A 23,102-nucleotide genomic window follows, 5' to 3' on the forward strand; every position below is an offset into this window, starting at 1 on the left:
ATGGAATCAACACAAAGCCCATCAATGGCAGACTGGATAAAAAACGTGTGGTACATATACACCATGGAATATTAAGCCGCCATAAAAAAGAACGAGATCATGTCTTTTGTGCGAACGTGGCTGGAGCTGGAGGCTATTATTCTCAGCAAACTAACACAGGAACAGAAAACCAAATACCATGTGTTCTCACTTATAAGTGGGAGCTAAATGATAAGAACTTATGAACACAAAGAAGGAAATAGCAGACAGTGGGGTCTTCTTGAGGGTGAAGGGTGGAAGGAGGGTGGAAGGAAAATTAACTCAGACTTTAATTTTCCTCTATCCCTTCACTGTCAGGAAAATCTGATCATATTCATACTTTGAAACCTCATGTGTGTTGATATTGCTACTAATCAGCATTAAATTATTTCATAAATTACTTACGTTGTCCTGATCTACATAATGCTTAAAAGGATCAACTAGAGTTAGAATTTAGATCCTTCTAATTGCATTAATTTAGATGCAGAAAAGGTGACTATTGGGTACTGAGCTTAATACTGGGGGAATATAGTAATATGTACAACAAACCCCCGTGACATGTGTTTATCTATGCAACAAACCTTCACATGTCCCTCCAAATCTAAATAAAAATTTTTCAAAAAAGAAGACATGAAGTGAGGGACAGGGGAAAAAGCAGCTCTGGACACTCCGAAGAAGATCTGCAGAATTTAGATGTGATAAAAAGAGAGAGTTAGCCTGCCCTAGAAAAGGCACCATTTCCTCAGGTAGAACTGAGGAAAGATTACTTTGTTTGTGTTTTATGTTTTGGTTGTCGTCTATTTGGGGAGTTGGAGAAATTGAGTTTACACTTAAAACTTATTGTATATCATTTGTAGTCTGTTAAAAGTGTATTTCATTGTAGGTAATTCTTATCACAAAGTATAGGTTAAATAACTCTTACATCATTTTTATTGATGAGTTGTAATGTCAATAATCTTTACAGGCATTATGATATTTCTAGACTAAGTGAAATCTCTTAAACTATTACAACAATTATTTTGGCCGCCAGTTTGGGCAAAACAAGAGGGCAAGCAATCGCACTGGAAAGGCTTATTCTAATATAAGTGTGTTACTGGTTTCATTAACAAATTGAGGGTCCTAAATTGTCCATCTTATAAAATTCATGCCTAAATTCAAACTCACAATATTTTCCTCAAACCATTTTCTTCTGTAATTTTTCCTATATCAAGAAAAAATCAAGTTTATTCTTCCAGTTGTTCAGGACAAAAACCTTGGTGTCATCCTGTTTCCTGATTGTTTTCTCATGGCCACATCTGGCACCTCAGCAAATCCTATTGCCTTTTTCCCCCCCCGACATCTTCAGAATATGACCATGTCTCATCATCCCTTCTGCTGCACTCAGGTTCAAGCCTCCATCATCTCTGGCTGGGATTATTGCTTCCTAGCCATTCTCTCTGCTTTTTTCCTACTTCTGTCACTCCTCAATCATGCCTGTGCTCAAAACCTCCAAGGACTTTCCTTCTCACTCAGCAATGTTAAAAGCATTGCAATGACTGACAGGTCCTATACCATCTGCCATCTAGTATCCTTCTGACCTCACTTGCTGCTATTCCCCTTGCTCAGTCCCTCCAGTCAAAGTGGCCTCTTCTCTGTTCCCGGATCAAGTCATAAGGCTTTTATTTCTGGGGCACTACTTTTCCTATTTCTTCTTCCTGGAACAGTCTTCCCATAGACAGTCATGTGGCTGCAGGCTTGTCTTAGTCTATTCTTGCTGCTACTACAGATTACTACAGACTGGATAATTTATAAAAAACAGAAATTTATTTCACACAGTTCTGGAGACTGGGAAATCCAAGATCAAGAGGCCAGCATGTTCATTGCTTGGCGAGGGCTGGCTAACTCTTCTTCCAAGATGGCACCCTGCTCCTGCATCCTCCAGAGGGGACAAAAATACTGTGTCCTCACATTGCAGACAAGCAGAAGGGCAAAAATGGACTAGCTCGTTTCTTCTTGCCCTGTTATGAGGTCACTAATCCCATTCATAAGGGGTCTGCCCTCATCTAAAGAGCCCATCTCTCAATATCATCACCTTGTGATTTAAGTTCTAACATATGAATTTTGGAGGGGACACGTACAATCAAACCATAGCAAGGTCTTTACTCAAAAATTGCCTTCTCAGGGAGGCCTTCCCAGGACTTCCTATGTAAAATTTCAACCCAGTGTCCCCACCCCAATGGTTGTTCCTCTCCCACAATACTTTTTCTCCTTAGACTTAGTCTATGTCACTATCTAATCCATCTAACTCATTTATCTTGTTTATTATGTGTCTCCCTTATTGGACTTTAAGCTCCAGGAAGACAGGGACTTTTTCCTGTCTTGTTTTGTTCACTGCAGTTTTGCCAATACCTATCACATAGTAGGTACCTAAAACATTTTTGTTAAATGTTCCTGAATTTCATTTAGATAAAATTGAGATTATAAACTTTCTACATAAAAGGATAGCAAAAATGTTTTCCATTTCTAAAGCTGTTAGGTATTCAGTCAGTCCTAATTAGCAGTTCTGAAATCAATTTTGATTATCTGACAACATGATGTCCAAACTGAGGTATTTATACTTTCTGTTTATCCCACTTTCTGGAACATTTGATAGCAGCTTTCTACCACAAACACATTTTTAGATTAAAATTACTTTGCCCCCTGTGGTTATCTGTGGGCACTTGTAACAAATTGTTTGCTAGTGCTGAGTGAGTCAGTGCTGATTGGCCATTGAGAACTCTAACAAACTTTAAATTTCAGCAAAATGCCCAGAGACTGCTAATCCTGCAGAAAGAAGCCAGGTATTCGGAAGGTAAAAGATACCAGGTAATTTGGCTTTCATGTTCTTGATAGCAAATAGCTTTATATTCTAGTTGTTCATATTTTTAAGATGTGTGCCACCCAGGTAGGTTTTTATTACCTTTGAAAATCTTTTCTACTGAGCACAACCATGTAACATTTGGTGCTTTGTTTTATAAAATAGGAAATGTGCTACCATGCTTTAGAAATCATCAACTAAAATTGATGATTTGATAGCAACTTTCTCTTTTTTTAGATTATTAGCATTATTAAGATCCACAGTAACTCAGACTTTAATTTTCCTCTATCCCTTCACAATCAGGAAAATCTGATCATATTCATACTTTGAAGCCTCATGTGTGTTGATATTTCTACTAATCAGCATTAAATTATTTCATAAATCACTTACGTTGTCCTGATCTATACAATGCTTGGAAGGGTCAACTAGAGTTAGAATTTAGATCTTTCTAATTGCGTTAATTTAGAAAAGCATAACCTAGGATTTTAGAATATATTTAATAGTTATATTTATTTATCCAAATACCAGCTTTTACCTCGAGATATGTGAAGATCGCATGAATATTTAGATTATTTTTCCCATGAAAATATGTTCTTCACGAAATCTCAGAGTGATGATATAAATTTTAAATTTTCATCTTGGTTGCTGTAGTTTGTGTGGCAGTTAGTAAAATATTATATGATGTCCATCAAAACCAACAGTTTGACAATCCAAAGACATGCTGACTTTTTTCCAATCCGATGGCTACTTAAGGGAGCTCACTAGCTCCTGTTGGTATATTTACCAAAACATAAACAAATACCTTTATCTATAGTTAATGTTAGTGTTTTGAACATGATTTTGTTGAGCCCAATATAAAATATGATTTGCCTTTAAGTCAACTGCACATGGGTTTTTCTGTAATAAGATAAAAGGACAGAAAGTTATTTAAGGTGGCAGAGAGTCTTGATTAAGAATACTGGGTCTACAGCCACATTGCCTGGACACTAATCCTAGTTCTGCTCCTTAATATTTGTGAATTCTAAGGCAAGTTGTTTAATCTTTTTGTGTCTATTTCCTAATCTAAAACAGGCATAGTAATGCCACCTAACTTGTACGGTTGTTGTGAGGCTCAAATAATTGAATACATGCAAAATACTTAGACCCAGTGCTTGGCTCATTTTAGTATTCAATACATGTTAGCTATTAATGTAAGTGTTGCAAAAATTAGTTCAGTCTCCAGCCCATGGATGGCTACTAATTCAGACACATTGCTAATGAGCATGGGACACAGACTAGGGCACCAGCCGGAGGCAGATAAGCATTCCGCACAGTGCAATCTGCTACCCTGACAGACTTAGAGTGTGTTACGAGCTGCTATATCAACTTAATGTCATTTTGAATTACGCAAATAATTAAATGAAACAATCTCTTTCTAAAGATAAGAGGAAGAAGAGCTGATAATAGAACAAATAAATATGTCTATTAAATATATTTCTATCAACTGACTTTACTGTTTTAATGATATTGAGTAATTTTCATTTTCATATTGGAATAACTAGACATATGAAAGCTCTTAGATTAAAATGTCCACACTCGGGTATAAGTAAACTATGCATGGTCTGTACACACATATACACAAAAGGAAATGAACTGCCAAGGGGAAGGATGTTCATATATCCCTCTGTGTTTTATCTCTTCTTATGGCTGCAGTTTATAACTGGTAATGCTTTGCGGTAAGATATTGTTGTCTTTTCACAGAGATTCTCAAAGATGCGAGTTTTCTGTGTGGGACTGCTCCTTTTCAGCGTGACCTGGGCAGCACCAGTAAGCATTTACAAATTCATTTATGTTTCAGATAACCTCTTGCTCTCTTCATGTTTCTTTCAAGCAATGTCTATTTAAATTAATAGCATCTACCTAATTCAGTTATTTATAAAAATACCAAGCAAACAGAAGCATCCAGCACTCAACACACTTAACCAAGGAGCTTCTCAGTAAACGTGTGCTGAATTATGAGATGTCACCACGTTGCCTTTTAAGGAAGACCAAAAATAGATTTTTTGAAAAAACCAAGAGGCAGCCGTGGCATTTCAAATCAGCTGACACTAACGAGTGATACTCAAAGACTCAAATTATGACACGGCAAAATAACCTTTTAATATTTTCCTGAAAACTTAAAGAATTTGACATGGATGTTTTAAAGCTAACCAACTAGATTCAGTAAATAGATGAAAATACAAAGAGACAACAACTTTTCTGTATTTCTTGAAACACCCCAATATTGTGGGATCCTACTCGTGATTGTGTCTTTATCAGATGGGACATAGTACCCCCAAGCTTAAGCCAAATTAAGCCCCTATTTCCTTGGGTGTCATTTCTTCCCTCTGACTCACCCAGCTGAATATTCAGGATGTGACCAAATTATCTTGTGAAAATGCTGAGTGTTAGTTATTTTCTGCAATGCAGACACAGTGCTAATTAGATAATGTCTGAACAGCATCCTAACTTATCAGAATAACCTTTTTGGTTGGAGAACCATGGAAGCAAATAGTCATCCCTTTACCAATCATACTTAAATATAGGTCCCGAGTGAGTGGGTGACTAGTAGGGTAACTAGGTTAACAAGGATGACCCGGGCAGCAGAGGGCCTCATGGAGGGCAGTGGAAGTTGGGCAGTGTATTCCCTTCTCTGCATACACTCTGTGCAACAATAGCGTGTAATGCAATCACGTGGGGGCTGTACTGCTCACAACACACATGTGTGAGGCCACACGCACAGACCTCACTCAATCAAGGCCTAGAGGCTCAGATGCCTCTCTCAGCGCTCGCGGTGGAAGAATGAGTCTTGCTGACCCAGCTCAAGTCAGCCAGCTGAAGATTTTATTTTGAGCAACGTATTCCAAGAAACAGCCAGAATGGTGCTTTCTCATCATTTTCTAGTAAATGTGCTATGTCAACATCGATTCAGTGACCACTGATCAAAAGAGGATGCCAGCTTTTCTCCCCAGAGGCAGACAATGCCATCTCCATTACAGGGCCACATTCAAGCCCAGGACATCTGCCAGGGGGTGTAGCGGGAGAAGGGGGGAATGTGTATTTCAAATGTAAGCAGCTCAGCAAGGACATAGAGACAACATTTGTAATTGTGGATGGTTAAATGCGAAGTTTTCTCCCAGGTATATAGATGCCATTTTAGTAATTACCTAAGTTTCTTTAACTTGTTTTTAAATTATTCTTTAAGTTTGGGATATATGTGTAGAACATGCAGGTTTGTTACATAGGCATACACGTGCCATAGTGGTTTGCTGCACCCATCAACCCATCATCTACATTAGGTATTTCTCCTAAAGCGTCTCTCCCCTAGCCCCCCACTGGCTGATAGGCCCTGGTGTATGATAGTAAATGATAGATTGGTGGCTTAAGAAATTGGTATATACTGAGCCACTTATATATGTCTTGGAATTATAAGCCAAATTCCAAATGATTCTAAAAGGGAAGAAAATAAATGTTTATTAGGCTATGCAATTCAGTTACTATTCATCAAGATACAGTTATATTAGAAAGAATTTGTTATAAGTCACAATAAATTAAAACTGTACTGAGGTACTCTATATTGTCAAGTATGTTTCGAAGACATCTATGTGTGTGTGTTCTGTAAGAAGATGCCTGATCTCCCATACTATCATTTCTTTCTTTTGCTTCATATCTGCCCATCTCATTTTTATGCTGTCTTCTTCCTGTAGTCCAATTTCCAGAACTGTTTGCACTGTTTGTGGTCTAAGTTTATATTCACATGATCCTATAAGAATCAACATAAGAAATGCAATAAAGGATACAACTATAAAATATGCCTTGAAAGTAATTAATATGAACTTTAGGAACATTTCCTTTTATTACTAAATGTTTTTTCAAATTTAGTCATTTTAAAATTTATTATTTTAACCCTGGGACTTTGAGGCAGAAGATTTAAATTGAAATATCTTCTCTACTTCTACTACAGCTACCAGCTGTGTAAATGGAGGCAATTTTGTTTCTTCCACTGCTTATCTTATAAAGGTTACTTTGGGACTCAAATGAGATTATGTGTACAAAAGCAGTTTACGAACTGTAAAGTGTTCTATAAATAGAAAGTGTTATTGACAAGCTATTGTTATTTTCTAGAATGGAATAGAATATTAAGCAGCTATGCCTTGGAGTCCAGCTATGGAGGAGGTGCTTTCTAAACCTCTGAGTTTATATTTTGAAGATGATTTTATCTCTCAGACTCCAGTCTGGAAAACAAAATCCACAACAGGGAGCTCAGTAGAGGGACTTTCTAAGGGAAACTAGAGTAAAGTATAGGGAAGAACAGAAAGGCCAACCAGGGGTGGTGACACCACCCAGAGATCGAAGCTACTACCACCCTTAGGGCTGGAGGGAAAGAAAAAGGTGCTGCTCCTAGGCCCTTGGGTTGGGGAACTAGGACCACAAAGAAGATGCAGACGATTCTAGAGATGCAGCCCCGAACAGAGAGAACAGAGAAGGACATACCCTGGCTTCTCTCTCCTTCTACCCTCCAGTCTCATGCCAGGCTGCCTTCACTCAAACCCAGTCTGAACACAGAGGGCAAATGAACTCAGGAAATGTAGGAATCAGTTCAGACTGAGCTGGAGATATAAATGAGCTGAGAGCAACCAGGGGCATTCCCAGTATCTTAGTGCAAGGAACAACCTGTCTGTATGAAACAAAATATAAAAGCTTTAGGCTATATTCAGGAAGAATACTTTCTAGGTAAATAGGACAGCTGGCCTAGGTAGCCTTCTTTCTGCTTATCTGTTTATTTAATCTTTCCCTTAAGGAGTTCTCTCTTTCACATGATTGATCCACCGTGATGCCTGCTTCTGCTGTAGCACACCCATTCAAATACAGCCCAGTCCCACCCGTTGGTTCCCGGTGCCACATCTGAGATAGGCTAGCAGTTTCTAAAAGAAAGAGGTAAATGAAAAATACCAAGAACGAAAGAATTGTTACACCTGTTCCTTTCGTAAAACACTTGCTCCCAGATTTTAGGGTCCCTGTTCCACATGCTTTCCTGTGGTATATAAACTTCAGCCGAAAGGCCTGGGACAAACGAAGTGCCTGGGTCTGTTCTTCTTCATTTCTGGCCTTTCTGCACTTCAGTAGCTACCCCTCACCCTCAGCTACCCTCAGGAAATTTTGACATTCTATGTCAAACCAAGAGAAAGAACTTGTCCTAATCTGCTAGCCGCCTCTATTTTTCCTTCTCAGAATGAAATGTCTGGCAGCAATGAGGTTTTATCCTTAGGTGTGATCCTACCCCTCACATGAACGGCTATGGTTTGACTCTCTCTGGGCCTTCAGCTGCATCATATCTTAATTCAATATTACAATTACTCAACTTATATAATTAATGCACACATATAATTTAAATCATCGAACTCTGATTTTAGCTCACTTATATTTAACAACTCCCAGTTTGCCAGTGAAAACTTCTTTTTCAGTGGATTCTAATGGCAACCAAGCTCCTTCATCTGGGATGCCATCCCTCCCTCTCCCCCCGACACCCACTTAGTGGTTGTCTGAGCTTGAATCCAGTTCTGCCGTGGAGACGGCATTGTCTCCCTCTGGGGGAGGAAAGCTGGCGCTGTCTTTTGTAATACTGAAGCAAATATTAATGCAATGAGTGTGTCCATCTTCTTTTGGTTAGGATGATTTTCCACATTGAATAATAATACCCAGGGAGAGAAAAACAAATGAAATGTTTGTTTGAAGAAGTTAATGAAATAGAATGTTCTAGTGGGTGAAGTTTTGCTTCTTGTTTCCTTTCAGACATTTCGACCACAGACTGAGAAAACTGAGCAAAGCTGTGTGGAAGAGCAGAGGGTAAACAGAACTAGTCTTCTCAAATAACTATTTTGGCTCTGTAAAGAAAAACTCAGTAAGAGAAAAGTGTAACTGTCAAAACAGTCCTGGGCACTTCGAGTGGAAGTGCAGCATTATACGACATAAGGTTGGCACTTTCTAGTTAGTCAGGTATTGTAATTCACACACCCTGTGTGACAGAAAAGAGAAAAACATTGTGAATAGAGATTTATTTCTCTCCGATGTGATTTCTTCCTTCAAATGAAACAATGCTTTGCCAGGCAACCTTCACGGGGCTAAGTGAGTAAGAATTTGGGAACATTGCTACTAGCAAACAATGTTTTCCCACAATGCACCTGACAAACACTTTGCTCTTGGAATGATAAATAATGGAGCAAAGGGGAAGGTGGTTAACAGGTCTTCGTGGGGAATTCTATCTCCACGGAGTCAACTTTCTGTATGTATCCAGTTAAACGAATCCTCCCAGCTTTGCATGCCACCAAATTGCAGCTTATTTCTGCCTATCACAGAAAATTATGTTCTAAGAACTAACAATCTTCTGTACTTTATCTCAGCTGAAAATTACAAAGGCCAACATTGCCAACTTATGAGGCTGAATGTCCATGCTGTGACTTTTGCCAGTTAGACATCAGACATGAATATTGTAAAACCTGCCTTTCTCCTGGTCCCCTCACACCCTCCCACCTGAAAACACTTCCACATGCTCCATTTCCATAGAAATTTGGTAATAAAATCGATCCACCCTGACAGAAAGCAGTTGACAGGCCCTCCTTAGTGAAAACAGATTCAGAGATCTGTAGAAAAGAGAATGAACAAGTGGCTGTCTCCGGGAGCTGGCTGACACACACCCTCCTGTGGTGACAAGAAGTACTACCATTTGTCAGAGGCAGAATTCAGCTTCACCCAGATTTTAAAGTTTCTCATATGATCTAAAAGAGAGCCCAAAAACTTCGTAAGAGGAAAAACCCGTCTTAACATAATATTGTGTTTTTGTAGATAACATACAAGGGTCACCATGAGAAACATGGGTATTATGTTTTTAAATACGTTTACATGTCACCTGGGAAGAAAAATCAAACTGATGTAAAAGTAAGCTGAATCTCTGAATGACCATTCTTAGCATGAGCCAAACTCTGGACTAGCCCTAGCAGAAAATGTAGGGGAGGCCAAGTTTACTTCTGCCTGCTCTGGGGTTTCTGTCTTATGGCTGGCACGTTTGTCCTTCCGCTCAGTCCCCAGGCTCCTCAAGCCTCTCTACTACAGAACTCTGGTCCCAGAATCTTCCTGATCCCCATCCCATGCCTTGGCCCACATCTCGTTCTGCTTCAGGACCTGCAGCTGCAGGTGTGATACTAGAGGACCCCAGATGCCCATGGACTGCTGTGTTACTGCTTCTGAGTAATGTTTGGGGTTTTAGAAGGAAGTTTTCTCAACATATTCTACCATATGCTCTAATGGTGGGGATCCCAAAAGGGGACGGCTAAGGGGAGAAACCATTTTGGCCTAATGAGTGACACATTTTACTGTCTCTTAAATTCATTCCATGGATAACTCCATCTGTGTTGGGCTGCTCAGAAGAAAAAGAATGAGGCCCTTGTCACTACAGTGACAATAATTCTTTTCACTCAGTCCCTTCTTGCAGATTCATGGGCCAAAGGGCTGGAAAGAGCTTGAAATGCCATCAGCAAAAGGGCTATTTACTTTTTCCAAATCTGGTTTTATTTCCCATGGAAGTAATAGATTCCCTTCAGAATGCTACTTTCTTCTGCCATCAATATCCTTTAGATGACATCTCTAAGACTACATCTAACTGTAAATAAGTTAAAATGCACTCAACTGTATGTTGAGTTCTTACTAGTGTGTAAGACATTATGTGAGATGAAATGACTGAGAAAACAAATTCTTTCTCTCCAGGATCTTAGAGCTAGAAAAGAAATAAAAGGCACTTACAAAAATTACTGTGAAACAAGACAGAATGTGGGAAGTCCTATGTGAATAGTACCCAGAAGAAAACAAAAATATCATGAGTTAGGTGCTTAGAGTAGAAAGAAATTAGTTCCTGGCCTGGTGTGCAGGGAAAGATACATAATGGAAATAATTGCTCTGGACCATGCAGGATGAATAGGATTTGAGCAAACAGAAGTGAGTGGGTGAGGCCATTCTCCTGAAAAGGCTGGTAGGAACCAAGGCATGGAGACAGAAAAGCAGAGCACAGCAAAGCAGCCAGCCAGCTGGTACACAGACCATCAAACAGTCAGAAATTCTTTAACACAAGCAAATGTCAAAAAATTTTCTTCTAGTTTTTGATATTTCCTTCAATGTAAAAATAGCCATCATACACCACATGTTAAAAGTTGTTTCATGTTTTCATTTACAAAAGAATTCTACTTAGTCTTCTAACAAAATGCACACAATTCATTAATATACATTTTACTTTTTTAAAAGCAGAGAAGCACCAAAAATAAAACATAACTTCCCACTTCAGAGTAGGGAGAGAAAAAAAATTAGGAAGAGATTATTATAACCTACTGATTATAATAATCTAGGGTTAGTGTTTAACTCAAAAGGTTATATTAGCAATTAGTAAACAAGCAAGCAATGAACTTGATTGCAAAGAAAAATTTATGCCCAAGTAAACCTTTCCAAGACTCAATGACTTAAGTCAAATATTTAAAATACTTTTTATTTAGTTATACATGACAAAGTTTATTTCTATTTTTTCTCATGGCAAAATCTTGTTTCAGAATATACCCACCAATACTAAAAAGTTAATTAACGATAATGTCATAACTTTTACAAATAAATAATTTCAAATTATATTTTACAGACCGCATATTAGCCAGCTTCTTAAAAGTAGAGGGCACTTCTATAAGCCATTTTTATTTTGAGATTCAAATGTGAGCTGATTCAACAATTTCCCCACTACTTCCAACAGTTAATAAGATACATGTACAAAAGCAGACATTCCTCCAAGCAGAACAGTACCTCTGTTTGAGGGTGAAAAAAGAGAGAGAGTTCAATCAAAATCTATTTCAGATAACATCCCATCAAGGGCTACAAGCTTGCAGAACACACAGCCCTAGGGTAACATCTGGGCAATACAGGAGTGGAGGGGTCCAGAGTTAGTCCATCTTCATCTGCCTCTCCAACCAATGTTGAACAAATCCAGAGACTGGGAGAACAGCTGTGCACCCTGTAATCACACGACTATCATTAATATATCTAGGAAAGAAACTATCGTTCGTTATAAGGCTAGATATAGTTCCATATGCTTTACATGCATTATTTAATAAAAATCATTTAATTCTTTCCAAAATGCTGAAAGGTAGACATCATTTTTAGTTTACAGCTAAAAAAGCTAAGGCTCAGAGAAGTAAAATAATGCTCGCAAGATCACACAGCCCATAAATGGCAGTTAGACAACTGATTCTAATGCACATGCTCTTTCCATAGCACAACTACTTTCGTGAGCACTGGACTGAGGGATTTTAAGAAAGACTGGCAATTCCTGCTTGCTATCTCACTCAACATATTCCCTATGATCCTGGCTTCCCTGGTTTTTCTTCTTTGCTATTTTCCCTATACACTTGACCAAATACTATGAGCTTCTGGCTGAAAGTTCTTTTTCTCTCCATCAGGGAGCTTCATGTATTCTGACATCCTTAATGAACACATCTAAGATGTCCCCATGCTTGACAAGAGGCAACAAATTGAAGTGGTGGTCAAAAAGACTGCAGAAAATTAAGCTGTACTGGTAAAACCAGGGCTGTGGTTAAGGCAAGGAAGCTGATGGATGCCCCGTGCTTGGGGCTGATCAAGCCACATAAGAGTCAAGGTCTGATCTGGAACCCCACAAACAAAAGCGAATTCATAATCAGGTGATGGGTCTGAATGTAGTGACCTAACACAAGAGAACTGTAGTGTCAGCCTGCAGAAGAGAAAGCAACCAGTGAGTCTGGAGGAAAACTAAACTTTTTCAAATGTTGAGAGGATTTCATAGGAAAGAGGATATAACCTTAATAGTAGTTGCATCAAGAAAAATGGATACTAGTTTCAGGTTAAAAATTCTTGAAAAAATTACAGCTATCTGTAAGTGAAACAATAGGATCTGAAAAGTAACAAACAATTAGCCTGTAAGATGTTCAAGGAAAGAAGAATTGACCACAGGCTATGAAAACTGGGAAGGACTTGTACTGGGACACCCCAAGAGCCTGTGGTACCCAGTTCTCTATCTCTAACTGTGTATTGCTTTTTGAGCTCAGGTTTTATATTCCCTTAACATCAATATGTCTAATATTAAAGTCCTTGTCTTTTTCACCCTGTCTTCACCTTTACATGTTAACGTTTCAGTCCATTTTAGTTTTTAAGGCTTTTCTGTTTGGGCACCAGTAAAAAGATATATATATATTTACACACACACAGGAGTGAGGAGGTCCAGAGTTAGTTCATCTTCATCTGCCTCTCCAACCAATGTTAGAGAAGTCCAGAGACTGGGAGAATAACTGTGCATCCTGTAATCACATGACTATCATTAATATATCTAGGAAAGAAACTATACATTTATATATATATATATATATATATGTTTTCATATATTTATATGTGTGTGTGTGTGTGTGTGTGTGTGTGTGTGTATATATATATGATGTTTTTCTTTGGCATAATCATAGTCCAAGTGATTACATCTCATTACTAGATACTGCAAAAGCCTCCTACGTGTTCTTTCTTACCACTATTCCTCCTAAGCCCTTGATTTTTATTTTGTCAATCTCCTACGAACTTTCACTAGCTCTTCATACTCTACAAGATAAAACCAAATTCTTCACCCTGGCATTCCAGGTTCTACAAGTCTCCAGCACTCTGTTTGTCTATGCAGACTCAATTAGATATAAGGTCTCTGCCTCACAGACCTGCTCCCACCCTCCATACCCCTACAGGACCACTGCCTTTGCCAATGAATATCACCAGATATTGCTTAGAACATGTAGCACCCAATCTAATTTCTGACATGTTCCAATCCCTCAATAAATATCTCTTTTATTGATTTCATATTACTCCTCAATTCAAAGGCCTATGTAGAGATGTTGTATATTCCAGCTCATCCTACAATTTGGGGGTGAAAGGAAAGAATGACATTTAGTCGGCAGGGCGCGGTGGCTCACACCTATAATCCCAGCACTTTGGGAGGCCGAGGCGGATGGATCACGAGGTCAAGAGATTGAGACCATCCTGGTCAACATGGTGAAACCCTGTCTCTACTAAAAGTACAAAAAACTAACCGGGCGTGGTGATACGTGCCTGTAATCCCAGCTATTCGGGAGGCTGAGGCAGGAGAATTGCTTGAACCCAGGAGGTGGAGGTTGCGTTGAGCCGAGATCGCGCCATTGCACTTCAGCCTTGGTAACAACAGCGAAACTCCGTCTCAAAAAAAAAAAAAAAAAAAAAGAATGACATTTAGTCGTCTATAATTGTTCTGTTGCTCAAGAGCTCCTCATGGAGGGGCAAGGGAAGGTGCAGAGACTAAATTCAATTCAATCTGTTTAAACTTAAGGTTATCTAATAATTAAAGCAGTTATTAATAAATTGGTCTCTTAGATAAAAATGCTCAGATTCTCACTCCTCCTCCTCCTCCCTCTCAGATGGCATCCAGGTGTGGCTTACACCATCCACTACATACCATGCACCATATGGACAAACATAGCTTACACCATAGTGAAGAGGAAGACTTGGAATCTTCAGACATGCACGGGATAATACTGCCTAACCACTTGCATGCTGCTTGCCCTGCTTCACTCTAAAATGAAAGTTGTCGGCTACCATAGCTTAGGATTCAATCAGTATAGTCTTGACTGAGGCCCAGTGGTGATTCAGCCTCTCTTAGCTCCCAAGGGCAATTTAGACCCCTCTCTGTTTAAATATGACTCACATTTGTCTCTAGTATATATATTCCATCTACACTGCCCCTTTTAGAGCCACTTCACACCCTCTGGAAACCTCCAGACCAGATGCTCAGACACTTCTCTATTTAGCCCTTGCTACAGAGAAATAGTGAGTGGCATAGAGCACAGTCAGTCTCAGCTCTTTCTTCCTGATCACACTGTTCTGCCAAACTCACTGAAAGCTGGCTGCACCCAAGGGCGGCAAAACCTAGGCTATGAAGCAGCATCTTCGCAGATCCTGCCCCTTCCACCCCCTACCCCACAAACAAAAAGAACAAATTGAAATATGGGCAAAAATACTTTATTCTCCTCCTCCACTTTCTCTTTTTCACTCATTATTCTCCTAAGGACTTTTCTTTGAAACGTCAGAAGATTCTTCTATTTGTAGATTTTCTATTTAAAAAGTAGCAAGAAAGAAAGGAAAGAAAAAGACATATTCCTTTAGGCAGATGAATACCTCTAAGATCAGAATGAAGGAAAGAAAAAGAGAGAGAACTAATTTTAATATATGAAATCCATTTTACTTGCAATGACTCACTATTCCCAAGATGTAGGTTTATTCATATTATGTCTCAATTGTGTCCTGTTTCCAAACAATTGAATATGCCACTTATTCTTAAAATATTCTGACAACTTCCCTTCTGCATATTTGAATCTTACCCATTTTCAAGCCTAGCTCATTATTCTTTCTCCGTGAAACCTGATTTGACTATTCTAGAATGACCTCTACCAGTAAACCTCTACTGAATTAATAGATCCTTTTTATTAAATATCTGGTGGTTTGTTTTTATATTGCCTAAGAATTATTGTATTTTTTAAATTTTACATGAAATAATCACTTTGCATTGAAAATTGTACTTTAGCAGGAAGAAAAAAACAAAGACAATATTGGTTTTCACCATTTGGGCAAGAGAAGAAATCAAGAGCTCTCATCGAAAGAAAATATTGTCCAGAAAAGAGAAAAAGATTTGTCCCTTTCTGAAGCCAGGGAGAATAACCAAAGTAGTAAATCCCAAAATCATTTCACAAATAGACAGAGACTGAATGAAGATTATAGTATCCGTAACAAAGACAATATCTACAATGGCCTGAAGATGTCAGTTTATTCTGAGTCAACTGGGAATAAAGGGTTTGAAGATGGAGTTGACGCTATCAGCAAACTACATGACCAAGAAGAATATGGCGCAGCTCTCATCAGAAATAACATGCAACATATAATGAGGCCAGTGACTGTGATTAAACTTCTGAGGGAAGAAAACAAAGAGAACAAACCTAGGAATGTCCTAAACAAAATTCCAGCAAGAATGAACTATGCTAAAGGACCCTTGAAGGATAAAAAGAAGCCTCAAAGAGATTCCCAAGCCCAGAAAGGCCCAGTAAAAAGCAAAAGCACCCACCACATTCAACACAACATTGACTACTTAAAACATCTCTCAAAAGTCAAAAAAATCCCCAGTGATTTTGAAGGCAGTGGTTATACAGATCTTCAAGAGAGAGGGGACAATGATATATCTCCTTTCAGTGGGGACGGCCAACCTTTTAAGGACATTCCTGGTAAAGGAGAAGCTACTGGTCCTGACCTAGAAGGCACAGATATTCAGACAGGGTTTGCAGGCCCAAGTGAAGCTGAGAGTACTAATCTTGACACAAGAGAACCAGGTTATAATGAAATCCCAGAGAGAGAAAAAAATGGCAGAAATACCATTGGAAGCAGGGATGAAACTGTGAAAGAGGCAGATGGTGTTGATGTCAGCCTTGTAGAGGGAAAAAACGATATCATGGGTAGTACCAATTTTAAGAAACTCCCTGGAAGAGAAGGAAACAGAGTGGATGCTGGAAGCCAAAATGCTCACCAAGGGAAAGTGGAATTTCACTACCCTCCTGCGCCCTCAAAAGAGAAGAGAAAAGAAGGCAGTAGTGATGCAACTGAAAGTACCAATTATAATGAAATTCCTAAAAATGGCAAAGGTGGTGCCAGAAAGGGTGTAGATCATTCTAATAGGAACCAAGCAGCCTTAAATGAAAAACAAAGGTTTCCTAGTAAGGGCAAAAGTCAGGACCTGCCCATTCCTTCTCGTGGTCTTGATAATGAAATTAAAACCGAAATGAATTCCCTTAATGGCCCCAGTAATGAGAATATAATAACACACAGCAGAAAATATCATTACGTACCCCATAGGCAAAATAATTCTATGGGGAATAAGGGTACACCACAAGGGAAAGGCTCCTGGGGTAGACAACCCCATTCCAACAGGAGGTTTAGTTCCCCTAGAAGAGACGATAGTAGTGATTCATCTGACAGCGGCAGTTCAAGTGATAGTGATGGTGACTAGTCCACCAGGAGTTCCCAGCAGGGTGACGCTCTGAAGACCTCGCCACCTGTAAGTTGACGTAGAGGAGAGCTACCGGACAGCTGGCCAGATGAAGAGAGGACAGAGTGAAGAACCGAGTGAGCCAAGAATCCTTGTTTCTTTGGGGGAATTTATTTTAATAGTCATGACATAAAATTCTATTAAAGTTATAACGTTTTTAAGAAAAAAATTACAGATTTATGAAATAGGTAACATTTGAGTAGATGTCATTTAAAAATAATTTGTGAATGTCACAAATGCCTTGATGTTGTTTGCTCTGTAGACATGAAAATAAACAATATCTCTCTATGATAATCTGTATTAAGCGATCTACAAGAAACTCTGTTGTCTGTGGTGCTTCATTTCAGAGGCAACCAGCTTAATTCTGCCTCCAGCAAGGGAAGTGCCTATGAAATTGATTTGCTGGAGAAATCTCAGATGTCTTCCTCCACCCTCTCTGCTTGAGCCAGCCATTCCTTTTCCCTCTGACCTCCCTCTATGCTGATAAAGAGATCTCCGTATCTTCTTACACTCTTTCCTCTGTTGCACACATTGCACATATCCTAAGGCAAATATCAGCTCCTGAAACAAATATCCATATTATCATTTTTCTTGGTTCTACCTCCTTCCAGACAAAGAGGACAGTAGGGTAGAGGGAGGGCAAGGGGGAAAATTTGAGGAGAAACACAAATGCAAAGCCAAGACAAAAACTTTGTTGGGAAAATATCATTCATTGTGGAAAATCATTTCCACACTGTTTCTTTCTCTTGTCTTTCAATGTAGATGTTTTTCCAGCTAATAATGGCTTTGTGACACTGTTCTGGAAACTAGACCCAAGTCTCCTCGGTTAGGCAGGAGGGAAGAGCTCTGGAAGGCTTTTGCCCCTTCTGATAAGAAGAACTTATGTAGCTGGTATACCTTTCTCCTTCTTGACCTTTTCTTGGCTTGACATGAACCTGATGACTGGAGGAGCAGCCATGCCATGGCCATGAAGGAAAAGACAAAATAGTCATAGAGGAACCACTGAACCAGCTCCACCATCAGCCTCCTGCCTCCAGAATCTTTGTCCTGTGAGAGAAAAAAAAAAAACGCTCTTTTTAAGCCATTGTTTGGAATTTTTGTTGCTGTTATTACTGGGAGCTGAATTGAATTCTTAATTGATGTACCTTTCCATTCTTAACAGTCCTCCAAAGTAGGAAGGCCAAGAGAAGAAAAGAGAGAGGTAGAGAATAGAGAAAGGAAAGTGCACACAATTCCTCTGTAACATGTAAGTTCCCAAACAACAGATACCATAACTGAGACAGTCTGTACAGCACCTAGATTATTAAGTTGAATAATGTATGTAGCAAAAGTCAAGTCAATATCAATATATTACGGCACCTTCAAAAAATCTAAACTCCCACATTGGGTAGATAGAGGGTGCTTCATTTATTAAATGAAAGTGGTAATATAAGCTATTGAATAAATTAGACTCTCAATATGCACAAATAATAATGGCTAACACAGTTACCATGAGCCATGCTCTGTTAAGTCCTTTAATCTGCACAGCTACTCTATAATATGGGTACCATTATTACCCCCATTTTACAGATGAAGAAACAGACACAGATCTGTAAGTATCTGCTAGTAAGCTAGGATTTATACCCGAGGAGTCTGGTTCCAGAGTCTTTGCCCTTAAACAATCACTAAATTGCCATATATTTCAAAGATAAATATACATAATATACACATACATATATGACTGTGTGTATACATAAACATATATACATACATGTTTACATAGAGTATGTGTATATTCATCCACATATATGAATATGTGTGAGTATATGTGTGTTCATGAGTGCATCCACACACAGAGGGAGAGAAACTTGAAAGAATGCACAATAGAACCTAAAAACAAGGAATATCTTTTTTCCCTCATTTGTTCGCCATCTTCTGGAAATAACAGATCATAATCAGGGGAAGGACTTAACATATCACCTAATGTTACCATCAGAATTCCAGAGTAAACTATTCCTAGTACTTTGCTTTTAAAAAAATAAAAGACAATTTGGGCAAAACAAAACAAAAAAAAAAACTGGAAGCAATTAATGAAGTAAAAAAACAATCTATCAGAATTTGAATTGCAGATTAATAAATTAAAATCAACCTGCTACTTATATTTGAGAATTATATCAGACTTTTACATGTGAAAGTCTGATCACAGCAAAACACTTGGCTTGGTAAAAGAAAAATATGAACTGATGGAGAAAAACAAATGCTTTCTTTGGGTAAATACAGGTGGACCCTTCCAAAAGTCACTTGTCCTAGTCTGCTATCTAGTGGAGAAACTGCATATTTCAATTCTCTGGGCTGATTTTGTTTCCTCTCTCCAAGCTTTAGGGTTCATGGATATTTCTTCAAAACAATGAAAATGTTCATATTTTTTTCATCCAGTTAAGATAAACTAGAAGTGTGTCAGTATCCATGATGCATTGCTATTTGATGCAGACGTGGAGGAATTAGTCCAAACACAAAGGATCAGAGATCCACAAAGACAGCCAGCAGTCAGGAGTGAGACCATGCCTTTTCCAACGCCATGTGTTAGCCTTCAAAGCTGCACTAACCCCAGTTAAAACACGCACGCGCGCGCGCGCACGCACACACACACACACACACACACACAGATTTCTGTTTCCGAAATTGGGCAAAGAATTTCAGCCTCACGTAGCTGCCTTATAAGGGACGATAGACATTGACCTAGCCTGCCACCTTGTGCTCAAATAGTAAAGGTCGCTGTACCAGTCCTGGGAGCAGGCTCCAGTTCCGTCATTTATTTGCCGCCCTGGTACTCCCTCCAACTTCACCTTCCTGGACCTCTCTGCTTGTAAATATTTACCTTGATTTTAGAATACTAATTAATCTGTTCTTGGCAAGTCCAGCAGTCAGGATAATGTGTCTGACTTTGTCTGAAATAACATTTAGCTCAGTAGAAAAATATTTATTGAACGACCATCTTTTACAAAATTCTTCGGAGATCAAAAGAAGAGACGATCTTGGTCCTTATCAAGACTATAAGGAAGTAAAGAGAAAGTCATACAAAAGATACAAGGAAGAATGTGTTAAACAATAGAAATATAAGTAAAGCGTGACAGGAGTTCTGAGGAGATGAACTCTAACTGAAGGGAAGAACCAGAGATGGTAAAATCTATTTTTCTTAACATATTACACATGTAGAGAGGCTGCAGACAGTAAGTCTCACAGGTAAATAAGAGCTTAGCAGTGGGCAACCTTAAGTGATCCCATGTGTAGTTCAGAGCTTAAGATAGATCTCCCCAACCAGAGGATGGGGAAGGAGTTGTGAGCGAGGTCAGGGGAGCTGGAAGGAAGAAGACCAGCCAGGAGGAAGTCACTCAGCAGGCTTCCTCTGTCTGTGGTCTAGAACAAACATCGTGTTGTCTCCTCACTCTGTCTTTAGGGCCTGCCTTGAACTAAGTAGGAGTTCAAGACAGCATAAGTTTCAAAGACAATGACGATTTTACAGAAGTCTACCTTTCAAAAACAACTTCTCTATGAGAAGGTAAACTCTGCTAGTCAAGAGAATGATACTTACAGTCATAGGCATTAAAATATAATATTAGATGACCCAAAGGAAAAGGAGAAGAAATAGATGAGTCTGGGTGAAAAATCAGGAAGAAGGGAATTGGGGTTGAAAGAAAAAGGGGCAGATAAATGGTTAGAAAAAACTTAATGAGGAAATCTGGAAAGAAAGGAGAACAAAACTCCAATACAATCCTACGTCCAGAAATCCAAATGAGCATAATGTCAAAAACGATGAGTGGACGCACACAAAATCTACAAGGAAATCTACCTGAAACTATGGTTTAGACTTTCGAGAATAAGAACCAGAAGAGCTGTTTCATTAAAGGAACAATATTTTATCAATTTATTGGCATGCATTAGTGTAACAGAGACACTCCCTGTTTTAGAGTAACTCTTGCTGGATTTGAATTTTAAGTAGATTTTTACAATTGTAAAAATTGTAGGTGAACGCATTAATAATAGAAGTCAAACAATTTTAAATAATTTTTACTTAAAACAAGAGCCTGAGGAAGATAGAAGTATTAGGTTGGTGCAAAAGTAATTGCCATTACTTTTAATGACAAAAACAGTAATTACTTTTGCACCAACATAATATTATGTGAAGAAAGCAAGTCATCTATTTAGCAAAGAGGTAGTTCTGAGCAGGCCAGCTGGGGCAGATCTTAGAAACACTGCATTAATAAGTAAGTGGACTAATATTTGTGATATAAGCCATGAATGGGGTCCAGGGATTTCCATTTTTAACAGGTCCCTCAAATGATTTTAATGCAAGCCAAAGTTTGAAATCACTAATATGGATGTCTTTCCCAGTGACCTTCAAATCCATCACCTGGGTTTCTCACAAATTTATGGCTAGGCCAGACCTTCCCCTGTATTAACTTGGCATTGCAGGAATGTTTCCGTCTATGATGAAAAATAGCTTGTCCTTGTGGATTATCACATATCAACAAGTAATAAAAATATCATTTAAAGTGAACGTACAAGGCCGGGCGTGGTGGCACACACCTGTAATCCCAGCACTTTAGGAGGCTGAGGTGGTTCAGAAACTCGAGACCAGCCTGGGCAACATGGTAAAACCCCATACCTACTAAAAATACAAAAATTAGCCAGGCCTGGTGGCACAGACTTATAATGCCAGCTACTCAGGGGGCTGAGGCAGGAGAATCACTTGAACCTGGGAGACGAAGGCTGCAGTGAGCCGAGATTGTGCCATTGCACTCCAGACTGGATGACAGAGCAAGACTCTGTTTCAAAAAGATACATAAAATTTAAATTAATTAATTAATTAATTCAATGAATGTACAAGATGGACCTTTACACAGTCTCTTGCAAAACAGAAACTATTCACAGCGTGTATCTGTGACTTCCCCAACTCACTACTCTGTGGAAAATAATCTGGTGATTGTAGAGCCATAATGTGCCATCTGTCATGTACAAATCGGTCATCCTAACAGGATATGATCGCAGCTGTTCAAGGTTTACGTGTCTCTGCAAAAGACAGAACAGAAAGTGTGACAAGGAAACAAAGAAGGAACAGAAGAGGCAAAAGTTGAAAGTGCAAGGGTGCAAAAGTCACAATATGCTGACTTGAGACCAAGCTTGCTGCCTCATGTTGTGCAAAAGTGTGAGTTCTAGAAGAGCGTTCCCGATTAATAGAATCTTGAATTAGTAGAATTTTAAAGCAGTGATCCATGAATTTGTAGTGTTCTTCTACAAAACCCGCCTCTGTCCTGGTTCAGTGTTGGTGCTCTGTCTTCCACATAGATCCGGCTTATGAAAGACCCTTCCAGGGAAGATTCTCTCAGTTGCACCATCATGTTATTCATCATGGCTGGATGAATAAAGAAGGGAGGTACAAGTAGGAAAGCCCCCCAACATCTGAGCCTACCTATAGCCAACAGAAACGAGTTTCCAACTCGGTCTTTTGGCTTCCTTATTTCAGCTTACTCTGGCCTGTTCATCTAACACTTACTAAAAGCATGTGACAGTAAGTTTTGAATCAATTCACATGTATTCTGCTCTCAAAATAATGTTTATAGTTTTCTGATTATGATAGAAATGAAAAACCCAATGTATAAAATGACAAAAAAGGAAAATATTGAGAAAAAATTACACTTTCATCACATTTTTCTTTCCAGTTCTTTTTCAAACTATATACTGACATATATTCTAAGAAAACATTATATTCTTTTAGTGTCCTTTTCTGTTATCTTAATGTGCTCTTTTATCACATTACCGAATATTTTCCAATTTTATTATATACATTTCCCACAATTTGTTCAGTCCATTATTGAAGGATATATAGCATTTCAGTTTTTCTCTATTATAAATTCATATTTTTTCAACTTTACCAACGTATGATTGAAAAATAAAAATTGAATATGATTCTTTTTAAATGGCTGTATAAAATTACTGCTTGGATTTGCTGTCATTTTTTAGCCATATCCCTATTGTTAGGCATTTCAATCATTTTTAACTAATCACTATTCGAACAGTGTTACAATAAACATC

General features: G+C 38.7%; 1 protein-coding gene and 1 long non-coding RNA gene across 4 annotated transcripts in view; one reads left to right on the forward strand and one right to left on the reverse strand.

Annotated features, from left to right (window-relative positions):
- Positions 1–2,781: 2,781 nt before the first annotated feature.
- Positions 2,782–17,330, forward strand: MEPE (matrix extracellular phosphoglycoprotein). Of its 3 annotated transcripts, XM_012437785.3 has the most exons (5): positions 2,782–2,862; positions 4,595–4,660; positions 8,666–8,719; positions 9,716–9,808; positions 15,522–17,330. In XM_012437785.3, exons 2-5 carry the CDS (start codon positions 4,607–4,609, stop codon positions 16,989–16,991), a joined length of 1,671 nt encoding a protein of 556 aa, XP_012293208.2. In that variant the 5' UTR covers positions 2,782–2,862; positions 4,595–4,606; the 3' UTR covers positions 16,992–17,330. The 3 variants fall into 3 exon arrangements, with proteins under 3 accessions (XP_012293208.2, XP_012293209.2, XP_012293210.2); XM_012437786.3 differs by lacking the exon at positions 9,716–9,808; XM_012437787.3 differs by lacking the exons at positions 8,666–8,719; positions 9,716–9,808.
- Positions 14,002–23,102, reverse strand: part of LOC105707055 (uncharacterized) — a 35,031-nt gene continuing 25,930 nt past the window's right edge. Inside the window, exons 2-3 of the long non-coding RNA XR_010339712.1 lie at positions 17,928–18,077; positions 14,002–14,140 (exon numbers count right to left, since the gene is read on the reverse strand). This is a non-coding gene — a long non-coding RNA (uncharacterized LOC105707055). The remainder of the gene's footprint in view (positions 14,141–17,927; positions 18,078–23,102) is intronic.

This window comes from Aotus nancymaae, unplaced genomic scaffold, assembly GCF_030222135.1.
Source record: "Aotus nancymaae isolate 86718 unplaced genomic scaffold, 86718_ANA_hifiasm-v0.15.2.pri h1tg000006l, whole genome shotgun sequence".
In the NCBI taxonomy this organism is placed as follows: Eukaryota; Metazoa; Chordata; class Mammalia; order Primates; family Aotidae; genus Aotus; species Aotus nancymaae.

What these genes read in the sequence shown, in the direction of transcription:
- MEPE (XM_012437785.3), top strand. Translation starts at nt 4,607, where the DNA reads ATGCGAGTTTTCTGTGTGGGACTGCTCCTTTTCAGCGTGACCTGGGCA. An exon ending in GCGTGACCTGGGCAGCACCA is followed by an intron (nt 4,661 to 8,665) that starts GTAAGCATTTAC and finishes GTTTCCTTTCAG; the next exon opens with ACATTTCGACCACAGACTGA. An exon ending in AAAATCAAACTGATGTAAAA is followed by an intron (nt 9,809 to 15,521) that starts GTAAGCTGAATC and finishes ATTGTACTTTAG; the next exon opens with CAGGAAGAAAAAAACAAAGA.